At 41.6% G+C, this 19,657-nt stretch overlaps 1 protein-coding gene across 1 annotated transcript in view; it reads right to left on the reverse strand.

Annotated features, from left to right (window-relative positions):
* Positions 1-6,384: 6,384 nt before the first annotated feature.
* The window catches only part of cdon (cell adhesion associated, oncogene regulated), a 33,010-nt gene continuing 19,737 nt past the window's right edge, over positions 6,385-19,657 (reverse strand). Inside the window, exons 8-19 of the mRNA XM_063906207.1 lie at positions 18,220-18,494; positions 17,698-17,872; positions 16,269-16,376; positions 15,514-15,717; positions 14,248-14,429; positions 13,174-13,279; positions 11,451-11,573; positions 11,059-11,250; positions 9,701-9,972; positions 9,510-9,589; positions 7,922-8,184; positions 6,385-7,036 (exon numbers count right to left, since the gene is read on the reverse strand). Coding sequence (XP_063762277.1) covers positions 6,882-7,036; positions 7,922-8,184; positions 9,510-9,589; positions 9,701-9,972; positions 11,059-11,250; positions 11,451-11,573; positions 13,174-13,279; positions 14,248-14,429; positions 15,514-15,717; positions 16,269-16,376; positions 17,698-17,872; positions 18,220-18,494 — 2,135 coding nt within the window. The 3' untranslated portion in view covers positions 6,385-6,881. The remainder of the gene's footprint in view (positions 7,037-7,921; positions 8,185-9,509; positions 9,590-9,700; positions 9,973-11,058; positions 11,251-11,450; positions 11,574-13,173; positions 13,280-14,247; positions 14,430-15,513; positions 15,718-16,268; positions 16,377-17,697; positions 17,873-18,219; positions 18,495-19,657) is intronic.

Below are 19,657 nucleotides of genomic sequence, written 5' to 3' on the forward strand. Positions count from 1 at the left end.
CCATTGCCGGGTTTTCATTTCAAGTGGGAGGTGATGGAATTACTAAAAAGGCTATCTCCACCGGTTTATTCAATAATATATGAAGCAATGGCATCACCCTGACACCTTACACCTTTCCCTCGCAGGTCTAACCATTAGCCCAGTCATGAGTCGATGAGCTGGAGAGACAGGCAAAACAGAGCGACACTGAGGAGGTGGATGCTTTTATGAATAATTTAAAGTGAATTCAGTGTTGTTTGAAGAATTCTCCCTGTCAGTCCTTCAGCCTCGCTCAGTCACTCTCAGCGTGTCGAGGAGTCTTGACTTGAGAGGAGGCTTTTACCTCTGCGATAGGCTTTAAATAACCTTCCTGAATTCTAGTTGAAGCTTTGTGGCACCACAGAGAGTCTGAGGATGATTATTTATTGCTGCCTGCTCCTCTCCTTGGCTCTTCCACTACAAGGTAAAAGATCATTGTGCTTTTGCTTAGAGAAGAAAGCGTTGGAGGCAAGTTGGGGCGAGTAAGGTTTCTTCTCTTTATCACAAACTGCTGCCATTATTATGTCAAATTGCTAAGCAGAGCCAGAGATAGGGTCATAAAATGTGAACCATCAAGTAGGCCAGAGGCAGATAAACATACATGTGTGTTTAATTATGAGTTGCTCATCCTCAAGAGCTGACGCAGTCCATTCCCAGCAAACTGTGAGGTCTTGTAAAAGTTTTCCGAGTACGCTTGATAATAAAAATAAAGGTCTGTCAATACTGTGCTTAGTGGGACTGTTTTTTACATTGTTTAGAAAACACAATTCCCTACTGTAATAGTAACTGACTTGGGGAATCTCGTCTTACAGCCCTGGAGATACTTGACCCCGAGGAGGTGGAATATATTCGCATCAATGCTACAGCAACAGTTGGATACTCAGTCACTCTGGACTGTGGTTCCACCATGCCCACCATCTTCATCTGGGGCTTCACCAAGCCAGGTACTGATAATAACGTAGCAGTGGCTTACAACTACGGACAAGGCCCAAAGCTCCAGGCTCAGACCAGCAGTCTGGGCCACTTGTTGGTGCCCGTCAACACTTCGGCTTTGGTCATAGAAGAGCTTCAGAGGGATGCAGAGGGGATGTACACCTGCCAGGCTTTGTATGATACAGACGAAGGGACCAGGATAACGTTCTACTTCACCAGACTGGATGTGCACGACGACTGATGGAAGTCTCTACTGTTGGCTGCATTAATGTCTACTTCACTGTGTGTATATACTCCTTTAAAGAGTTAAATCCAGGCTTCACTTCATTTTGTTTTGAGATATAATATTTCTGTCAATGTTTTGCCACCACCACAATACAATAATTGGGAATGGAATTTCACCAATGAGAATTGACATTTAAGGGGAAACAAAAAAAAAAAAAATGAATGTAGGGAAAATGTGTAGTTGTATAAGACGCTGAAAGAAACACTTTCAGTTCCAAGACAAAAAGGCTGTGTTGGCATGGAGTTTGCAAGCACAACAAACAAAGCTTTAGAGTTGCATTATGGGAAGTAAAAGATCCACCGTTTATGTAGTTTGACATACAAGGAGGGACTAAAGACTAACATATGTTATTCTCTGCTGCATTCTGTTTTTAATTTGAATATATCTGTGAACTTTTCCCAACTGTATTGGGCGTCCAACATTACATCCTTTGGAAATCATATAAATTCAATAAAATTGGCTCTTCATGTGTCGTAAAAAACAATTCCTTGGCTGTGTACACTTTTATTAGAAGTACTTTCTACCAAAGAATTTATCCAGACTGTCAACTGTCGCTGTATAGTCACTTTGTTGTACAAGGTCATTGTTTTCTATTTTGTATGCATCACAAATACAATTCCACACACCTCGATTGTATTGGGAGGCAGAAACTCAAAATCTTGGTAATTAAACCCAAAACTATTGAGCTAAATACCACAAGAGTTAAGTGAGAAAATATGTTTTGTATCATTTGGGTAAACAGACATTTTAGCACCAGGCTGGACTGTAATAAACACTGAAACACTTTGATCAGAGAAGACTGCGCTATTGTCTCCTGCAGTCCTGGTAGCCATATAAACTTACGAAGCGTGACACCATGTAAACCTGAGGTTGTGGTTTCTATTTCAAATACCTAACCAGTCCGGTGTTGTGTTGATTATTAAAGCCATCTGGAAAGCAGGTTCCTTAAACAAGACTATTTTATGTTTATTTTTCTTCAAATATATTGTTAATTCCTGTTTCTGCTTAATTTTAACGATAATCCAGCTGCTTATTGCTTATTTTATTTAAATTTTTTCTCGTTGTTTTACTACTGAGTGTTGTCGCTTTCAACTGTATGAGGGACTGCGGGACATCCAGAGCTACTCGCACATCTCAACATTTACGGTGGACATATTATGCTCGTATGTAGGTTCAAATTTGTGTTTTGTGCTTCTACTGTGACATTTTTACATGCTTCAATGTTCAAAAGTGTCTTTATTTTTCTTATTTTTGCCTGTGCTGCAGCACCTCTATTCACCCTCTGTCTTTTTTTTGTGACCAAATTTTTATTAAGCAATTGCACATCAAAATACAATGGGCATGAAAAATGTAAGGTCGGCCATTGGTCACAAAAATATGCAACCAAATTTCAATAAAATACCACAACTTTGTGACGCAAAGAAAAATAATGACCCCCCACCCAACCCACCCAAACCAATCTAACCAAAACAAAACTAACACAGCACAATAACATGTGATAAAGAAAGAAAAGGGAAAATTTAAATTAAAACAAAAAAGCAGCCCCATGCACACCTGCCTGTATGCAAAGGGATGCATCCAAAACACAATGGAAATGATATAGACACACAGACATACACAAAGACGCAGACAAACACACGCACACGCACACGCGCGCGCGCGCGCACACACACACACACACACACACACACACACACACACACACACACACACACACACACACACACACACACACACACACACACACACACACACACACACACACACACACACACACACACACACACACACACACACACACACACCCTCTGTCTGAAACCAGAGCCCAGTCTGCTCTGATTGGTCAGCTGATCGTATCTGTTGTGATTCGGTCGTATGCTTAAAGCTGTTCTGACCCCTTAGCCTATCACATACAATGTATTGGAGCACTAGCCAATTGAAGCGCAAGTGTTACGTAATGATGTCACTATGTCACAGAAGTGAAAAAAGGACTTTAATGGAGGCATTTCTTTAATGGGGGGAGAGAGAGAGAGAGAGAGAGAGAGAGAGAGAGAGAGAGAGAGAGAGAGAGGGCAATGTAGACCGGTTATTGGATGCAGCTGGTATAAAGATGAGCCATTATATGCAGCAGGTGCTGTCTACGAATGCTGTGGTTACATCAGCAGGAGTGTGGCATCCTCACGCATGGAGACTTGAGCCTGAAAACAAATAAACAGCGGACATCCTCGAGGGAATGTATTTATATGAGCTCATCATCTGCAGGGACCCGCTGGAATGCCGTTGGAGTTCATCCAACCACAACATGCTTCACTTGTGGTTTGTGACATCTCAAGGATGAAACCGCCTGGGGCTGAATCAAGAGACTTAACAACACACTGCCCAATTCATAAGAATAGCATTCATTCAGGGCGTACTGGAGTGGGGAACGAGAGGAAGAATGGTGGGCGGAGGGGAGAGGGACCAGCGTTAACAGGTCGGCTCTGCAGCAAGGGGCAGAAATTCCAGGGCGCACAATGAGCTTTCTTGTTCCCATGGGCTCCTTAATGAAGGGGTGTAGCTGCGTGGGCAGAGGGTGCAGGGCAGGGTTGAGGAAGAGTGCCGACTGATAGACGTGGGAGATGGAGGAGCAGCTCATTTAGAGACAACCCGGCCCTTATCTTCTCATCATCAGCACAGCCTGCATCTGTCAGCATCCCCACTCCCGCCCCAGACCATTTCTCCTTCCTTTCCAGCCTCATTTCCTACCCATTGTTTTGTTCCTTTTTTCTTCCTAACCGCAGCGAGAAGATGGACGCTCAAAAGAGCTACTGCCTGGAAATGAAATAATAGATAAAGAGAAACTTAATAAGAGTGCAGAGAATGGCTGGTTCCTCCCATCATTCTGGGCTGAGAGTCTACTACACTGAAAAGACCAGACGTTGACGTATTTTATATATTAGGTTAGTTGAAAGCTAAAATATTAAGTTTAAAAAATATATAATAGGTTCAACTTAATGCTATTGCTTTCAACTAACCTAATACAGGGATTTGTTGACATACACTTAATTAAAGTCAATGTTTTTTTTGTTTTTTTACTGTACTTTAGTATTCAAATCTCCCCAAAAACTATTTCAGAATGCATCTGAAACACTTTCCAGGCGGAGAATCTCATGCAGGCTAATTCTGGGAAAGAGTTTAAGTCAAGTCAACTGAACAAATGCCTCTGCCGAGACTAAAAATAACAGCTGGAAGAGGCTACACCACGCCTCAGCAGTAGGCGAGCAAATCCGGGTGCCAGGAATATCCCATATACCATCAGAAGGAGCAGAGATGCCAGGCGAGCCGGGGCCTGAGGACTGGCAGCCGACTCTGGCACAGACACAGGAAGACAGGCACCAGGAATGGAAAGTTGCACCGCAGTCGTCCTCAGTGAAGCAGGGCCCTGTCATCCGCTCGCTGCAATGCTATCAACTCCAATCAGCCGGCACACCATGGAGATTATACTAAAACCAATGGAGGGATTAAGCCTTCACAAAATGGGTTTGGCTGATGCGGGCTGAAACCTGAGACAAGTATAGTACAACTGTTTTCATGAATGAGTTATCTGTGGTATTTTTACACATCAGGAACATTACACAGCAACTTTTCAGTAGAGAGTTACTCATCTCAAACAAACCTCATTCGGTTTCTGATATAACACTGTCATGTTCTTCACAGCATGATATTAAAGCTACACCTGACAATTTTGCATGTCGAGGAGCAAGCAGCAAACTCAGCCATTTTTAAAAACATTCCCAATTTGTGATTACTACTAGGTAGGTATTAGGTATTACTACTCAGCCAAGGAGGTCCGTTTTTTTTCACATTTCGTTAGACCGCAGGATAATGGAAAAAACTATTTCCACGATTTACATGAAACTTGTTGGAAAGGTGCAGCATGGATCAACGGTGGATTGAAATCACAGTGGCCAATACATACATTTGGGGAAAAAGCATTAGTACTGCTCTTATGTGGTGTTGGAATGATCTAAAAAAATGAGTACCCGACTTGGATAATTCACATGAACGCCCTCTCCCATGTCGTTTCCAAATTATGAATTAAAGCTCATAGTTCGCTCTCTCTCTCTCTCTCTCTTGACAATCCACAGACATCGATTTTCCCCTAATTGGGCCAACTTATTTTTTGGTACAATGAAATGACACAATCTGCCTTTTCAGGCTTAAGGGAAAACACATGTTTTCTACCAATGAGCAAAAGTGCCACTTTACAATAAGACTACCGTTAAAGGATTCATAAAGGGTTTATAATTAGGCTATTAATTAGGTTGTAAACACTTTATTAATCATTTATAAACATTTCTAAACCAGTTCTAACATAGTTTTCATACATCAACACAGGCTCACTATTTGGCAAGATGACTAAGCCTTTAATTGGCTACCTAGCTCACTTCATCTTCATCAGCCAACATCCTCGGTATCTGTTGTTCACCAAGATGTCTCCCCACCAGTCACAATTGCTCTGTTTATCTCTTGTCCTATAAAAGCTTATTAATGATTTATAAAGTGTTCACAACCTAATTAATAAATTAATTACAAACTATTCGTAAACCCTTTATAAGGGTAGTCTTATTGGAAAGTCGTACCGAGCAAACTAACCATCTGAAACCAAGAAGGCCAGATTGATGAGCGGGGAAACTCTCTGGGTGGGCTATTTATGACATTTTTCCTTTAGGTAGCGATTTGTACCTGAATTTCACCTGGTCAGATAATATTCAAGTAAGATTAGGAAGTATTTTGTCTCTAGCAGCTGATCCGTTTTACCATACATCAATTTGCTCACACTTAACAATTCTGTTTTAATGCAACTACTCCACTTCTGCAGCAGATTGGGGCCAGTAGGTCAAGATTGCCCTCAAAGCAACAGCGCGTTTTGCTTAAAGTGATGAGCTATCAAGAATCCAGTGAAGCAAAGAGCAGCAGCCTTAATGTGAACAGTGAAGGGAGTGTTCAGCCTGTTCAGGGGTCACTGCAGTGTAACAGCCCATCGCAGAGCCACATCAAAGGCCTGACAGAAATATCGATGGTTTGGACCCGGGCCGGGAAACTCACAATCTTTCACTGAGCGCCGCGCATGAAGGAGGGGAGGAAAGACATTGAAAATAAGTTGGTGACTCTTCCATATCTTCTCTTTATATTATTACAAAACTTTACACAGACAATAGCTAATCTCCACGCTCGAGTGGAACACAGAGGGACAAAACAACAAAAAATAAAAAGTATTTCTCATCCAAAAAGGCATAAATAATATAAAAGACAAACTTCTTTTTTCTTTAAAACAGATACATTCATATGAAATAATATTTCACTACTACAAAAAATAAATAAGTCATCTGAAGAGTTTTTTATGAGTCTTTCCTCCAGAGGGATAGTTTCAGTCTTTGAGCAACCTCTGCTCTTTCCATCTGGCTTTGTCTCAGTCTCTTGTAGGCGCTCTCTTTCCACACTTTGCTCGTCCTTTCAACGTTTTTGTGTCTTTGTCACCGTAACATGCAGTGTCTCTGACTATCCCATGGCTGGTCCTCTTCCTCTGTGATATTTCCACCACTGTCTCTCTGCCAGGTTCCTCTCCGCGCTGCAGGAGAGTGTGCTAGTGTGTGGGCCGCGTTCAGACCTCCTGTGGGCCGGGCTGGATCAGCTCTCCTGCCAGGCTGCTGCTAGAGATCCACCCAGGCTTTTCGTCACAGTCCAAGTCTGGCAGGCCGAGAGTCTCCCAGCAGACCACAGGCCCCTCCATGTCCATGCACTCCAGCTCCTCTTCAGCTGAACACAGAGAGAGGGAGAGCAGAGTGTTTGGTTTAGACTTCATATCAAAAAAGACAAGAACAGATTCTGGAGAGCCCGCAGTGTAATTTGTGGTGAGGCTGCATAGTTGGTCTGCATACAGCATACAACATGAGGATTGGCTATGATATAAAAACCTACTAGTGAGGCATGAAGAAGAACTGTCAAGAGTCTGATTTCACAATAGTGTCGGGCCATGACGGACTGGAAGTTAATGGGGAAAGGGAAACAAGCTAGCCTGGCTCGGTCAAAAGATCTAAGCCTTTAAATATCATGAAAGAACATGATATGGACAAGTTCAAAATGACACGTTGAGGTTTTCTGAGGTCTCTGCCAGGAAAAGTGACTTTCAAAAGTCAACAAGAAAAGACTTCAGAAAAACTTTGCCCGTCTTTTTGCTAAGCTTAGTTAGGCTAGCTGCCGACAAAGATGTCAGAAGTTGCAGTTATCAGAATGACCATGAAATGGACAAGTTCAAAATGATACGTTGAAGATTTCTGAGGTCTTTGCTAGACAAATTGACTTTCAAGAATCAACAACACAAGACTTCATAAAGTTATGCACAATGTTTTCTAAACTGAGTGAAGCTCACTGCCAACAAAGATGTTAGAAGTTGCAGTTTCCTGACAGAACATGATATGGACGAGTTAAAAATGACACATTGACGTTTTCTGAGGTCTTTGCCAGGCAAAATGACTTTCAAAAGTCAACAAGACAATTCTTTAGAAGGTTTTGTGAACATTTCTCATCTTTTTGCTCAGCTAAGCTAGGCTAACTGCCAACAAGGAAGTGAGAAGTTATAGAAGAAGACAATAGAAAAAGAGTGCAGATTTTGTAGGCATTTGGTATGAACATGTGTCTCACCAGTATTGTCTGCTGGGCAGTTTTCATTGTTCCCCACCAGACAGCAGGAATGCTGCGAGGGCGAGGACTCGCTGTGCTCGTCTGGCTGGTACCCTGCGTCCGCCCCCTGCTCACCAGAGTGCATATGGCTGTCGAGGCCGTGGCACTGCGAGGAAACCTGGCCCAGAGGCACCATCTCCAGACCATCCTGCTGGCATGGTGCCACGCGATGCATTACAGGCAGAGTGCCACTGGAGAAAGTGCCATTGGTCTTATTGTAACATCTGCTCGGAGACAGAGGGAGATGGAAAGAAAAGGGGGTTTGTTTATAAAAGGTGCCCGGCAACTGTAAAGCTTATTCAGCTTCACACACCAATCTGGTTCTTCCCCTCTGCAGATATCTGTGGGTTTTCCGCCAGACACTAAAAACCCTTGTGTTAATACTCCTAACAACGATGAAGGCTCTTACACAACAGGAGCTCTGTCAAACAGCTGCTACAATCGTTTTTTTAACAGTTCATCTGGAGATTAAAGGTCTCAGACTTGCCACCTCTAAATGTGTGTGACACATTGTGGTTTTCCTCTCCGGTAATGTTCGCAAACGCCGTCAGTTACACGCAGCGAGCTTCATCATGTTTCCCTGAACTACTTCCCTCTATCGGCACACGATTGGATAGTGACCACCCCCCACCCCCCTTATCCCAGCAGCCGGAGGTAAATAAACACAGGCCTCATTAAGTCTGCTGGCTGGGTGCACACAGGGTAAACTGTGATGCTAGGGACCCTTAAGTACATAAACAGCACTAGCAGGGGGGGAAATGTGTGTGTGGGTTTGTGTGCGTGCATGTGTGTGTGTGACTTGCATTTCTTTGTAACATAATTTTAATTATGCCATCATTTTAATGATTTTTACACAGTTTTTCTGCACAGTTGCACATAAAGATTAGGCTACACTAATTATATTATCTGTGGAATTTGAAAGTGGTGGCTGCGTACGATTGTTTCGACTGTTCCGATCCAACCATTTCCAATAATTCCAATATTAAGTCAAAAAATATTTTAAAAATGGATGTGATCATTTCCAAAATTCACAAAATCATTTTATCTAACAAAATATTCTGCTTGAATCCATATCTGTTTGCACTTTTACTGCTGCCACAAAACAGTTTGCCCTACAATTTGATGCAGAAGATGCCAGGCATGCACAGGGTAGTCTAACAGCACCCTAAATTACATTTATTTCAGAACAGAAAGATAAATAGTAAATATAGAATAGAAATAATTGACAGCACATATTTAAAGATTCAATTAAAAAAACCTCAATAGAAGCTCGGAATGTAAAAAAACATTAGGGGCAGCCCTACCAGTAACAGTAGAGCTGTTCACGATGCATTACAATTCTTTATAGTAAGGAAAACAGGATCATTTATTCAACTACAGTGTCTTTGTCTCGTCCCACAAGCTTTTAAGATTCTTGTTTTCATATTTGGTATAGATTAATAAACATCAATACATTCCCAAGGTTCTTGAAAAATAAATCCCTGAAATAATGTGTCCCAAATGTTCACGTCAAACCTGAGGGGATGCATGAAAAGTCTTCTTCTCTTACCGGTTATTGTTGCAGAGGTTCTGACAGCTCATACAGTCAGAAGACTCGGTTTGGGGAAGAGCGGTGTACATGCCTCCACCCTGACAAGAGAACACACACACTACATTTAACACCATGCTTTGTCTTGCATACTTGTTTAAGAATCATGTTCCAGTCTCTTGGTTTGGAGCACTTTGTGGTACAGCACTTACATTATGGTGGTGGTGGGGGTGCGAGTGCTCGTAGTCTCGGGTGCTGCGAGGCAGGCTACCATCGAGGCCGTGTACGTGTCCGGGGGAGAACAGGCCGCCGTTGGGGTGTTTGTGGTGGAGGTGATGGCAGCCTTGGGGTAACATGGGGCCGTTGTGCCCGTAGCCCCCGTGGACACCCCCATTGAGGCGGCTGGAGCCAGGCAGGGTGGTGTACTCCAGGACATGGCCGTTCATCTCTGTCGGCTGGTACAGGTAGCCGGGAGGGTCATATTCTACAGAGGGGAGAGATGAGGAATGGTTAATAGAGAGCTACAGAAAGTATTGAAAGAAATCTGATATCAATAATCTAGTTAAAGGAATAATAATACATATGTTCTTGTTTTTATTCCCACACTTGACCTTCCTGTCAAGAGAAAACATCTGAGCTTTTTCCTTATCCATCAGAGAAGTCACTTTTAGTTAACTGACAGCCTTTTCTTACGTTCTTTATGTCATAGCACCCCCAGTGTATGAAGCACTAACATATTCTTTAACACGTTTTATTGAATCTTTAGCAGATACCTATAGATCTATTTTGTAAATTATAGACACATACAGTTGATAATGGGTTTGTACAAAACTGTTTATATTTGTCCCCAAAAGTTGGAAATCTCATTGTTTCGGCATCAGAGCTGGAACAAATAACAACATGTTTGAATTCACTCTGATTTGGTGAATTACTACACACAGAAAGATGGAACCTGTTATTCCACAATCTTAGCACTCATCTCTTCAATAAGGTCAGGTAAAGGGTCCGTCCAACAATGGCAAACACTTTAGCCGGAGCTGTGAGATTCATATTGGCACGAACACTTGGAATATACTTCACACGCTGTCTTTGGGCCAGATTTCTTTAAAATATGAGACACTTTCAGTGGAGTGAACTCTTTGTACGTGCAGCACTGCAAACAATTTTATATAGCAGTACAAATTGCTGTTTTTATTAACAGTCTGAATGAAATTGGATTTTTTTCGCTATTAGGATCTACTTAACATTAATGTAAGATGAATGAGGTAATTGTTTATTATTATCTAAAAAGTCTTCTATTATTAGTCAGAGATTTTACAATGCAATGTCAAAAAAAAAACACGACGCATATAATCATACCTGCCATTCTAACAACTTTTCAAACTTTTTAAGATTGATTTAAAAGTATTTAATATTAGTTAAGGCCTTATTTTTGGATGAATTAATTCAATGCCTTTTAAGTCATTTTAAGGATATCCTGAGATAGGTGTTTCTGTAACAAATCATCCAAAAATCTGTAAGCAGCAACTTCTTTATTCTAGCCTTGGGTTGAGCTTGTCTATTGACTCACTGTGCATGTTGTTCTGCTGGCGATTCCTCCACAGACACATGGCGATAAAAGCCAGCAGGATGAGCACCATCACTCCCAGAACACAGCCCACGATCAGGTACAGCAGCCCCCCGGGTGGGCTGGGGGGGTCCGGTGGGTGGGGGTAGGATGGTGTAATAGGGTGCTGGCTGGGCGACCCCGGGGACTGACGCGCTGCAGCGGAGAGGGAGGAGAGGACATGAGGGACAGAAAAATAACACAGTGCTGCAACTATAGAATGCAAACCATCGTTGCTGCTCTCGTAAAAGTGTAATTACGTTGAATGTACCGGCTATTAAAGTCACAGCCTTCTCAGAAAACAGGGCCTGGACTTCTTATAAATTGGAGGTTTTGGTTGAGTCATTGTTTCTTACCTTTGGTCTCACAGATCATGACGTTGCTGTATTCACTTTCCCCTCCGTCATTAAAGCACTGCATCTTGATATCATAGGATGTTTCGGCCTGGAGGTGTCCAATCATGTGCCAGTGTTTTACACCTGAGGAGGGAGGGAGGAGAAAAAAAAAAAAGGAGGACAAAGGTGAGAAACCACTTCCTCTATGAGCCGGTGTTGACTCGCATTGCTCCAGATACAGTGTAAACTCACGATCAGTGTTTCCCTCCTTCTATTCATGTCTCACACTACAGGTCGTGTTCTTTCATGCTCGCTCTGTCATTCAACCCCCCCCCTCTCAGTCCCATGAGGGCTCAGACAGTTGCCTTACACTATGAGCTCCATATATGGCAGCCTCATGTTTGTCCTGGCTTACTTCCAGTATTCCCACTAAAAACACACACACAGAGACACACACACACCAATGCTCTCACTACACTGCTACATTGCTTTGAAATCGCAGATGAGGCGACAATTGCCAACATAGAAGAATGCTACATTTCAGACATGGCTGATACATGCTGCTGTATTGTGTTTAATAGTATGTGTAAAAGATCCCGGATGTCTGCTACTTCTGTCCCAAGGTAGATCTTAAGTGGGAACAAAAGGGGAAAGCTGCTGTTAAACTAAAGCTACTCTGTGCTGTAAATCAGAGTCAATACAGAAGCAGATGTTGTAGAGACAAAAGAGCTGCAACAAGGCTATTTCTGCTATTCTCTTACATTTAAAAGACTAAATGTCTCATTGAAAGAAAGTCAGCAGGTTAGTCATTGGTTACAGCCCTAATTTAACAAATAAACAACAGTTGTGTGCTCACCAAATGATTGAAAATATGCATTATAAAAAGAAAAAGTGACCATAGCACCAAGATGGACCATAGCACCATGTGAAGAAAATTAAACTCAGGTATCATAATTAAACATTTTAAAGCAGTCCTATTAGGATTTTTTGGGTTTCCCCTTTCCTGTAGTGTGTCAAATAGGTTTTTGTGCATGTAAATGGTCTGCAAAGGCTCAAATCACTGTCTCTCTCACACTCCCCCACTGCCTAAAACGCTTCAATTGGACTTTGTTTACTTTGTTAACATAGTGACATCACTATATAACACTCGCACTTCTTTTGGCTAGTGCCCCAACACATTTTATGTGATAGGATAAGAGGCGTAACGTCTCTAAGTGGTTGCCCACAACAGAACCGGCTGACCAATCAGAGCAGACCAGGCTCTGGTTTCAGGCAGATGATGAAAAGAGGTGCTGCAGAACAGGCAGGATGAGGAAAATAAAGAGCTTTTTGAACATTAAAGCATGGAAACAACTCACAGTAAAGGCACAAAATGTAAATATGCACCTGAAAATTAGCATAACAGGAGCTGGGCAGAGTGAATGATGTCCCTCCTCCCCTCCTGTACCAGGCTCCACTGTTAGCATTCCACCCAGCAACCTGAGCCCCTTTCCTCTCGCCAGGCTCATATTTCAGCTAAGGCAATCATTTATTAAAAACAGATTTCAGAGAGGCCCGCTGCCCTGGGACAGCACTCTCTATAAATCAAACAGCAGTAATGCCCCTCTTCACAACACCCCGCTCTTCACACCGAGTATCCATTTCCCTCCTCTATTTTCCGAGTCGGCAGAGCGTGAGCACAACATCCGGAACGTCGACAAACAATATACACACGCAGACAAACAAAGATTAAATTCCAACTCACCCTCCACCACGTCTCTTTTATAGTCGCTGTCATTGTCGCTGTCCGTCGGGCGGTAGTAAATGTAGAAGCCTTGTATTGGAGTGTTGTTGTTACTCGTGGGACTATACTGCATGGGATGGAAAAAAGATTATGTCAGACTAAAGCAATCTGGTACGCAATTATAAAAAAAGAGGGATTTTGTTCCGGCGACTAATGGCAAGCTTGTTATCTTGCAGATGTACAGGACTGCAAGCAAGATTGTAATTGTCTTAAAGTTCAGGAAATAATTAGACTTTCTGAGGTTAAGTAAATGTGGAGAACTATCTGCAGCCATCTGCTGCCCAAACTATGGTTCTGAGGAGAAACAGCTTTGAAGAGAGTGCAATCAAAATGTAGAATGACGGGGCCTCTTTATCTTTGTTAGAGCAGAGCTCGAATCAGCACAGCCGCTCGATTAAAGTCTGACTGAGTCTCCAAAGAACCACCAGCAAACACAGGTGAGCCAGCAAGAAACTGCTCTTAAAAATCACGTTCTCTTAAGTGTTTCCATTGTATGCTACGTTCCTCTAGTCTTCATCATTTCTATGCCAGAGCTGTAGAGCTGACATGTAAGAGTTGGACTCGAGTCAGATTTAAAAATAAAGGAGGAAAAAGCATTCACGTCTCGAGTTTTGACCTTAAAAAAAAAAGACATAAAAAGGCTGGTAGGCAGGCCTTGATATTTACTTATATTATACACATTGTATTAGATGTATTTTTTACCTATTCATTGTAAGGTTTGCAACAAAGTTCAACGAGGCAATACATCTAAACTCTTAAAGGGTGGTAAAACTGAAATGAAAGCACATCCGATACTCTCGCATGTATGGTAAAAAAAAGGTTGTATCAAATCTGACTACTTGTGTTTTTGCCCTATCTGACATCTTTCTCAGATGTATTTCCAAATGAACATGGTAAGAACAATATAGTGTACAGATAGGAATGATACCCAAAGTTATGAAAATAAAACTGAAGCTGCAAAAAGCAAAGTAAGGTATATAAAAAATGTCTTCTTCCACCAGTCTTATCGATGTTGTGCTTCAGTGTTGTACTCACAGTCCAGCGCAGCATGATCTGTGTGTCACTGATCGCGTCGGTGGATGAGATGTGGGGTCCGACCACGGGGCGGTCTGCGATGCGCGGGCTGGCTTGTGGCACCTGGTAAATCTTGGAGGGAATGCTGTGAGGACTCTCCCCGTACATGTTCATGGCTACGACACGGAACTTATAAGAGGAACCTGAGAAAGAAATACAATGACAGTGGTGAGGTTAGTGAAGGCGGTGTTATCCTTTAGTGTCTTTCAATGACGTTTATTCAACCATGTATATACCCAACACTGCTGTTTGTGTTTCTAATTATTAATTTTAGTCTTATTGCAGAGCTTGTTTAAAGATAATGAAGTGCTCATGGCAGAAGGCTTTGATTTTTAAAACCCTCTCATTTTATGATAGTACAGGTTTTTATGGAAGCCCGTAAAGGCAGATGGGAGAGTACAAGACTCAGGATAATCTGTTTTAAAAAATTCTTTCGTTAAGAAGTCTGTGAAACAGTGGAAAGGGATTTGCAACGTGCCATATTTTTTTGGCAGGATAATTTTCGTATTACTATATTTCATTTGTCCAAACATGACGGAAACATTTTCCAGACAAACAAAAAAAAAGGTTCAAAACTGCTGTTTCAGACCAAAAGAGGCCAGAAACGCAGCAATAGCCCATGTTATAAACTAAAAGCATTCATGTTTTTTCCATGTGGTAGCTCGGCGCCTATTAAAATCCATTAACGATACAATACATTTTTAGCCAAAAGTAAGACACGACAGGTAAATGACATTTCAAATGCTTACACTCAAAATATGAACCTTGTTTGTAATTAAAATAATTATTAAAAAATAAATGATTTAAGCCCTATTTAGAAGATAGAGCAGTGGTGCAATTCAGCCTCTTGTGGCCAAAATCAGGAATACAACAACACACATTAACAAAAATTAAACCCAATTCTCTTTGGAGAAACTTACAATGATTATCGCAGCAAAACATTTCTTTTATCACGTGTTTGTAGATGATAAACTCAGTAGATACATGTATAGATCATGCTTAAAACATTGATAACCACAATTGTCCTTTGGCCTCTTTGTGCTTCCATAGATATGCTACCTGAAACTTTTCACACTTTTGATGATATCTTACAGGCTGTAAAAACGTAATGATTGTTGCTTCACATAGTGATTGCATGCTTCAACACTTTTGTCATTACAAAATAAAAAATGAAATTATCAACAATTTTAATATATAACTATAGTATTGAGCTATGTGAAAGCTCACCAGGCTCCAGATTTCGGACTTCCACGGACAGCTTGAGAGGCGAGATATTATCCGCAGCCCCGACCCACTCTGCACTGCGACTGCGTCTGTAATCGACCCGGAAGGCTGTGATCGGAGACCCTCCATTGGCTCTCGGGATCCAGGTGACATACACCGAGCTTTCAGTTGCCATGGAGATGGTAGGGCGGTCTGGGGCCTCAGGAACTGGGGGAAGAAAAGAAATAAGGAATAACCCTGTGAGCAAGGCAAACTTCTGGGAATCCAATTAAAAAAAACACACAGAGAGAGAATTGGCAACCGTCATCACTGCATCCCGACTCATGTAAGGATGGAACAAGTTCACAGAGACAGAAAAAAAAGACGGCATGACGTGGAGGAATGTGTACTTACTGCCTCGGCTCTTAGCCACAAAGTTAGAGAGGGCAGGAAAGAGTAAGAGAGAGAAATGAGGGTTAGTGAAAAAAGTAGTCCCACTTGTAATGCTTGTAAACATGCACTCACACAGAAACACACATTTGACTTATAACTGTGCAGCATTCTGCTTACACCATCTTTCTTCCAAGTACAGGGTGTCAACTAACGTGTCACGGTTTGTACTCCGAGCACAGAGAAACAAAGCAGACCACATCTGAACATTAAGCTCGGGGATTTATTTAACACAGCCCAGTCGTGAACTCTATAAAAAAAAAATCCCCCAAAAAATTCCCACAATCATTCCCTGCACAGCAGCTGCAGCAACATCACAGCAGACCTACCTCTGTCGTGGATGACCACACCAAAGTGCGTTTTGTCCTCTGCAGCTTTAGGGGGCACGGAGATAACGGGAGGCTTGGACGGATTCTTGACGACGGTGGGGCTCTTCTCTGAGAGAGGAAAAGGAAAGGGAGTTAGGAAAATAAAGCCCAACAGGTCTTCAGGGCTATCAGTTCCACAAAAAAGCATATGGAACAGCTCCGGATGTTGGCTCTGAAATCTAAAATTTCCTCCTGGTTTCCGGAGCTGCTCGGGTTTTATCAGGGAGGGTTTCAGGTTTCCGCTCGACAATGCTGCAGTTAGACTTGGTCATTGCTTAGATAAGTGTGTGAATGTGTATCCAATTTAACAGTTTTAAGGATTAGATTGTTACGGAAAAATTCAAGAAAAATAATGTTGTAGCATCTCTAAAGAGAAACATGAACTATGAATGAATCACTTATTTGAATTGTTTTTTGGGTATTTGAGCGTGTATTTTTTGTTCATTTACTGCCGTAAAATCTGTTTTGTACATACTGTATATGTTTGTATTTATCACTGTTTGTATGCAGCAACATGATTTCTTTATACACTACAATTGTATTTCTGTCAATGTGAAGAAGGTTGGGAAACAACTTCATCTATGGAGATAAATTTGACAAAAAATACAATTGAACGTTATGATTGAATACAGTTTAGACAAAAAAAAAAAAGACCTTATTGAGGGGTCAAATAATTCTTAGGGAGTTGCCGTTGTTCTGGCAAGTTGGATACATATAGTACAGTCTGGTTGGCATTTTGTTTTTGGCCAGGGACGATTTTGTCTAAGAACCAACGTTGAGATACAATCATATCTGTGGTTTCTGGCAGGGATTTACATATTTCTGACCAGGGAACATTTAGTCAACCCTGCTGTGGTACATTTGCGGTTGTTTTAGTTTTATTTGTCTCAAAAACAAAAAGTGAAAGTCATACACTACGATTATGATACTGGCCATTATGATTGTATTTAGGATCATAAATGTGTTGGACATTTAACTTTTTATGATGGTAATTATGTGATTTGTAATCATCCAGAAGTTGTTTAGCATCACGTGTCATTATTTTATGTCTTGTATATTTACCTAGCATCAGCCTTTCTCATCTGTTTCTACTTCAGTTATTAACATCTCTAAGGTGACATAAACTGTGAACTAACATCATCGTGCCAGGTGCTGGCGCCAAATGCTAGAATGGTTGAAAATTATTTATTGTATTTCCACTTCCAGCAGCCGAAAATGTTCCTCTTTCTATTGTAGCTGTGCTGGAAAACTAGTGAAGTGGAGTATTCCAGGGGAACGTTATTCCCAGGAATACCACAAGAAACACTAAACAGCCTACTACACATGTAAATTACTGACGCATACAAAAACTGTTAAAATTGCTTTAAATGAAGTATTTTTGTTGACTGACCCTTGCCGGTGCGGAAGGTAAGCATGGCTGGCTGGCCCTCTCCTGCTGAACTGCGAGCCACCATCAGCACCTCATAGAGACTGGAGGGCTCTAGCTCCGACAGCCGCAGGGTCTTCTCACTGCCAGGGACACGGACTGTGTGCCAGCTGCCCACCACTGTTCCCAAATCATCAACCTGACAGACACACACAAATAAAAACACGTGACTAAAAATGACAAACGGAAAACAAAATCATGTGTCGTTCTATAATAATCCTCCACAGCCTCTGAGTAAAGACAGGGAACAGCCTCAGAAACATCCCTGAGATTTATGTCACAATTTCCAACTCTTCCTGCCAACGGAGTCTTAACTCATATCGCTGCAGTTTTGCAGTCAGAGCGAGCTTAATAACCGAAGCAAACACTGGATTTTACATTTCATTTATCCATTCAGATTTGGTTTAGGAACTCGGGGAAACTAAAATCTGGGTTTATGAAGATGGCATAAAGAAGTACAACATGGCTGAGTGTTTGTCCCCTCACCTTGCGATATTTGACAAAATAGGCGTTGATTTGATTCCCTCCATCCCGCCCCTGCCTCCACTCCAGGTCGTAGATGTCGGGCTTGTGAGTCTGAGGCGGGCTGGTGATGATTGGCGCCTCCGGAGTAGGTCGGTTCTCGCTCCTGTCGGCCGGCACATTGACCGCTTCCCCTTCGTCCTCGGTCAGGAAGCGCTCATGGCCTTCATCGCTCTGCATGGGGTTGAGCGACGGGGAAGCCTCCAGCAGCACACTGGCAGTGGAGCCCAGCTGTGGATCTGTCAGGGAGGGGAAATTAAAGATTATTCAAATGTGTGACAAAATTCCTTACTGATTCCACCTTGACTGGAACGTTTCTTCAGGGTAAACTATTCCTACCTGTTTGTTCTAATTTATAGAGGTTTACGTTCAAAATGCATTTGACATTTAACCTCTTATCTCTCTAGTAGATTTCACACGTTTCTTTTTTCTAGACAAATAAAACTGGGGGGGAAAAAACCCATCATTCTTTTTGAACATTTTCTAAATTTAAACATGTCCACAAACACTAAGTTTGATTATTGGGAATAAGTCAAGAGTATTTATAAGAGGTCTTCTTGCTTTAATGTTCAAAAAACCCTTTATTTTTCTCTCATCTTTTCACTCTCTGTCTGAAACCAGAGCCCAGTCTGCTCTGATTGGTTAGATGGCCAGCTCTGTTGTGATTGGTCAACCGTTTAGAGATGTCCCGCCCCAGAGTCTGTCACATACAATGTGTTGGAGCGCTAATCAATAGAAGCATGAGTGTTACATAGTGATTTCACCATGATACGGATGTAAACAAAAGAGTCCAATCAAGGCATTTCAGGGAGGGAGTTAGGGTTATTTTCAATACATGAAGAGGAAAACCCCCAAAAGTCTACTAGCGCCTGTTTTATGAGTGTCAAATAAAGTAAGCTTTTGGTCCATAGTTGTAGAAAATATTAAACATTTCAGCATAATAATAGGCTCTTCATTTAGATTTTGAAACATATTCATACTTGATCATCCTGTTTTCATATTTGTATTGTCAATGTTATATTCTATCTATGTCTCTCATCATCTCTTGCAGCTTTTATCTGTTATTTTCTATCTATCAATAAGCACCAAAACACCAAGGCTTGAGTGTTAAACCTACTGTACAAGAAACCTGATTTTGATTTCTCATCTTTTTTATCTAAAAATTGGGAAACTATATGTTCAGCCACAGTATATTGTTGCATTCCTAAATGAAACAGAAACATCATATAAACTAATTCTTTCACATATATAACTCTGCATTAAAACAGTGTTATTAGGTTTAGATTTAAGTGGTGCTGAGTTTTGGACACAGTCTCTGGAGAAAGCACAATGTAATTAAAGCTGAAGCAATGGCAACAAAGTGACTCAGTCAGACTAACCGAGGTGGCCTGCATGTCCACAG

This window comes from Eleginops maclovinus, chromosome 18, assembly GCF_036324505.1.
Source record: "Eleginops maclovinus isolate JMC-PN-2008 ecotype Puerto Natales chromosome 18, JC_Emac_rtc_rv5, whole genome shotgun sequence".
Lineage (NCBI taxonomy): Eukaryota > Metazoa > Chordata > Actinopteri > Perciformes > Eleginopidae > Eleginops > Eleginops maclovinus.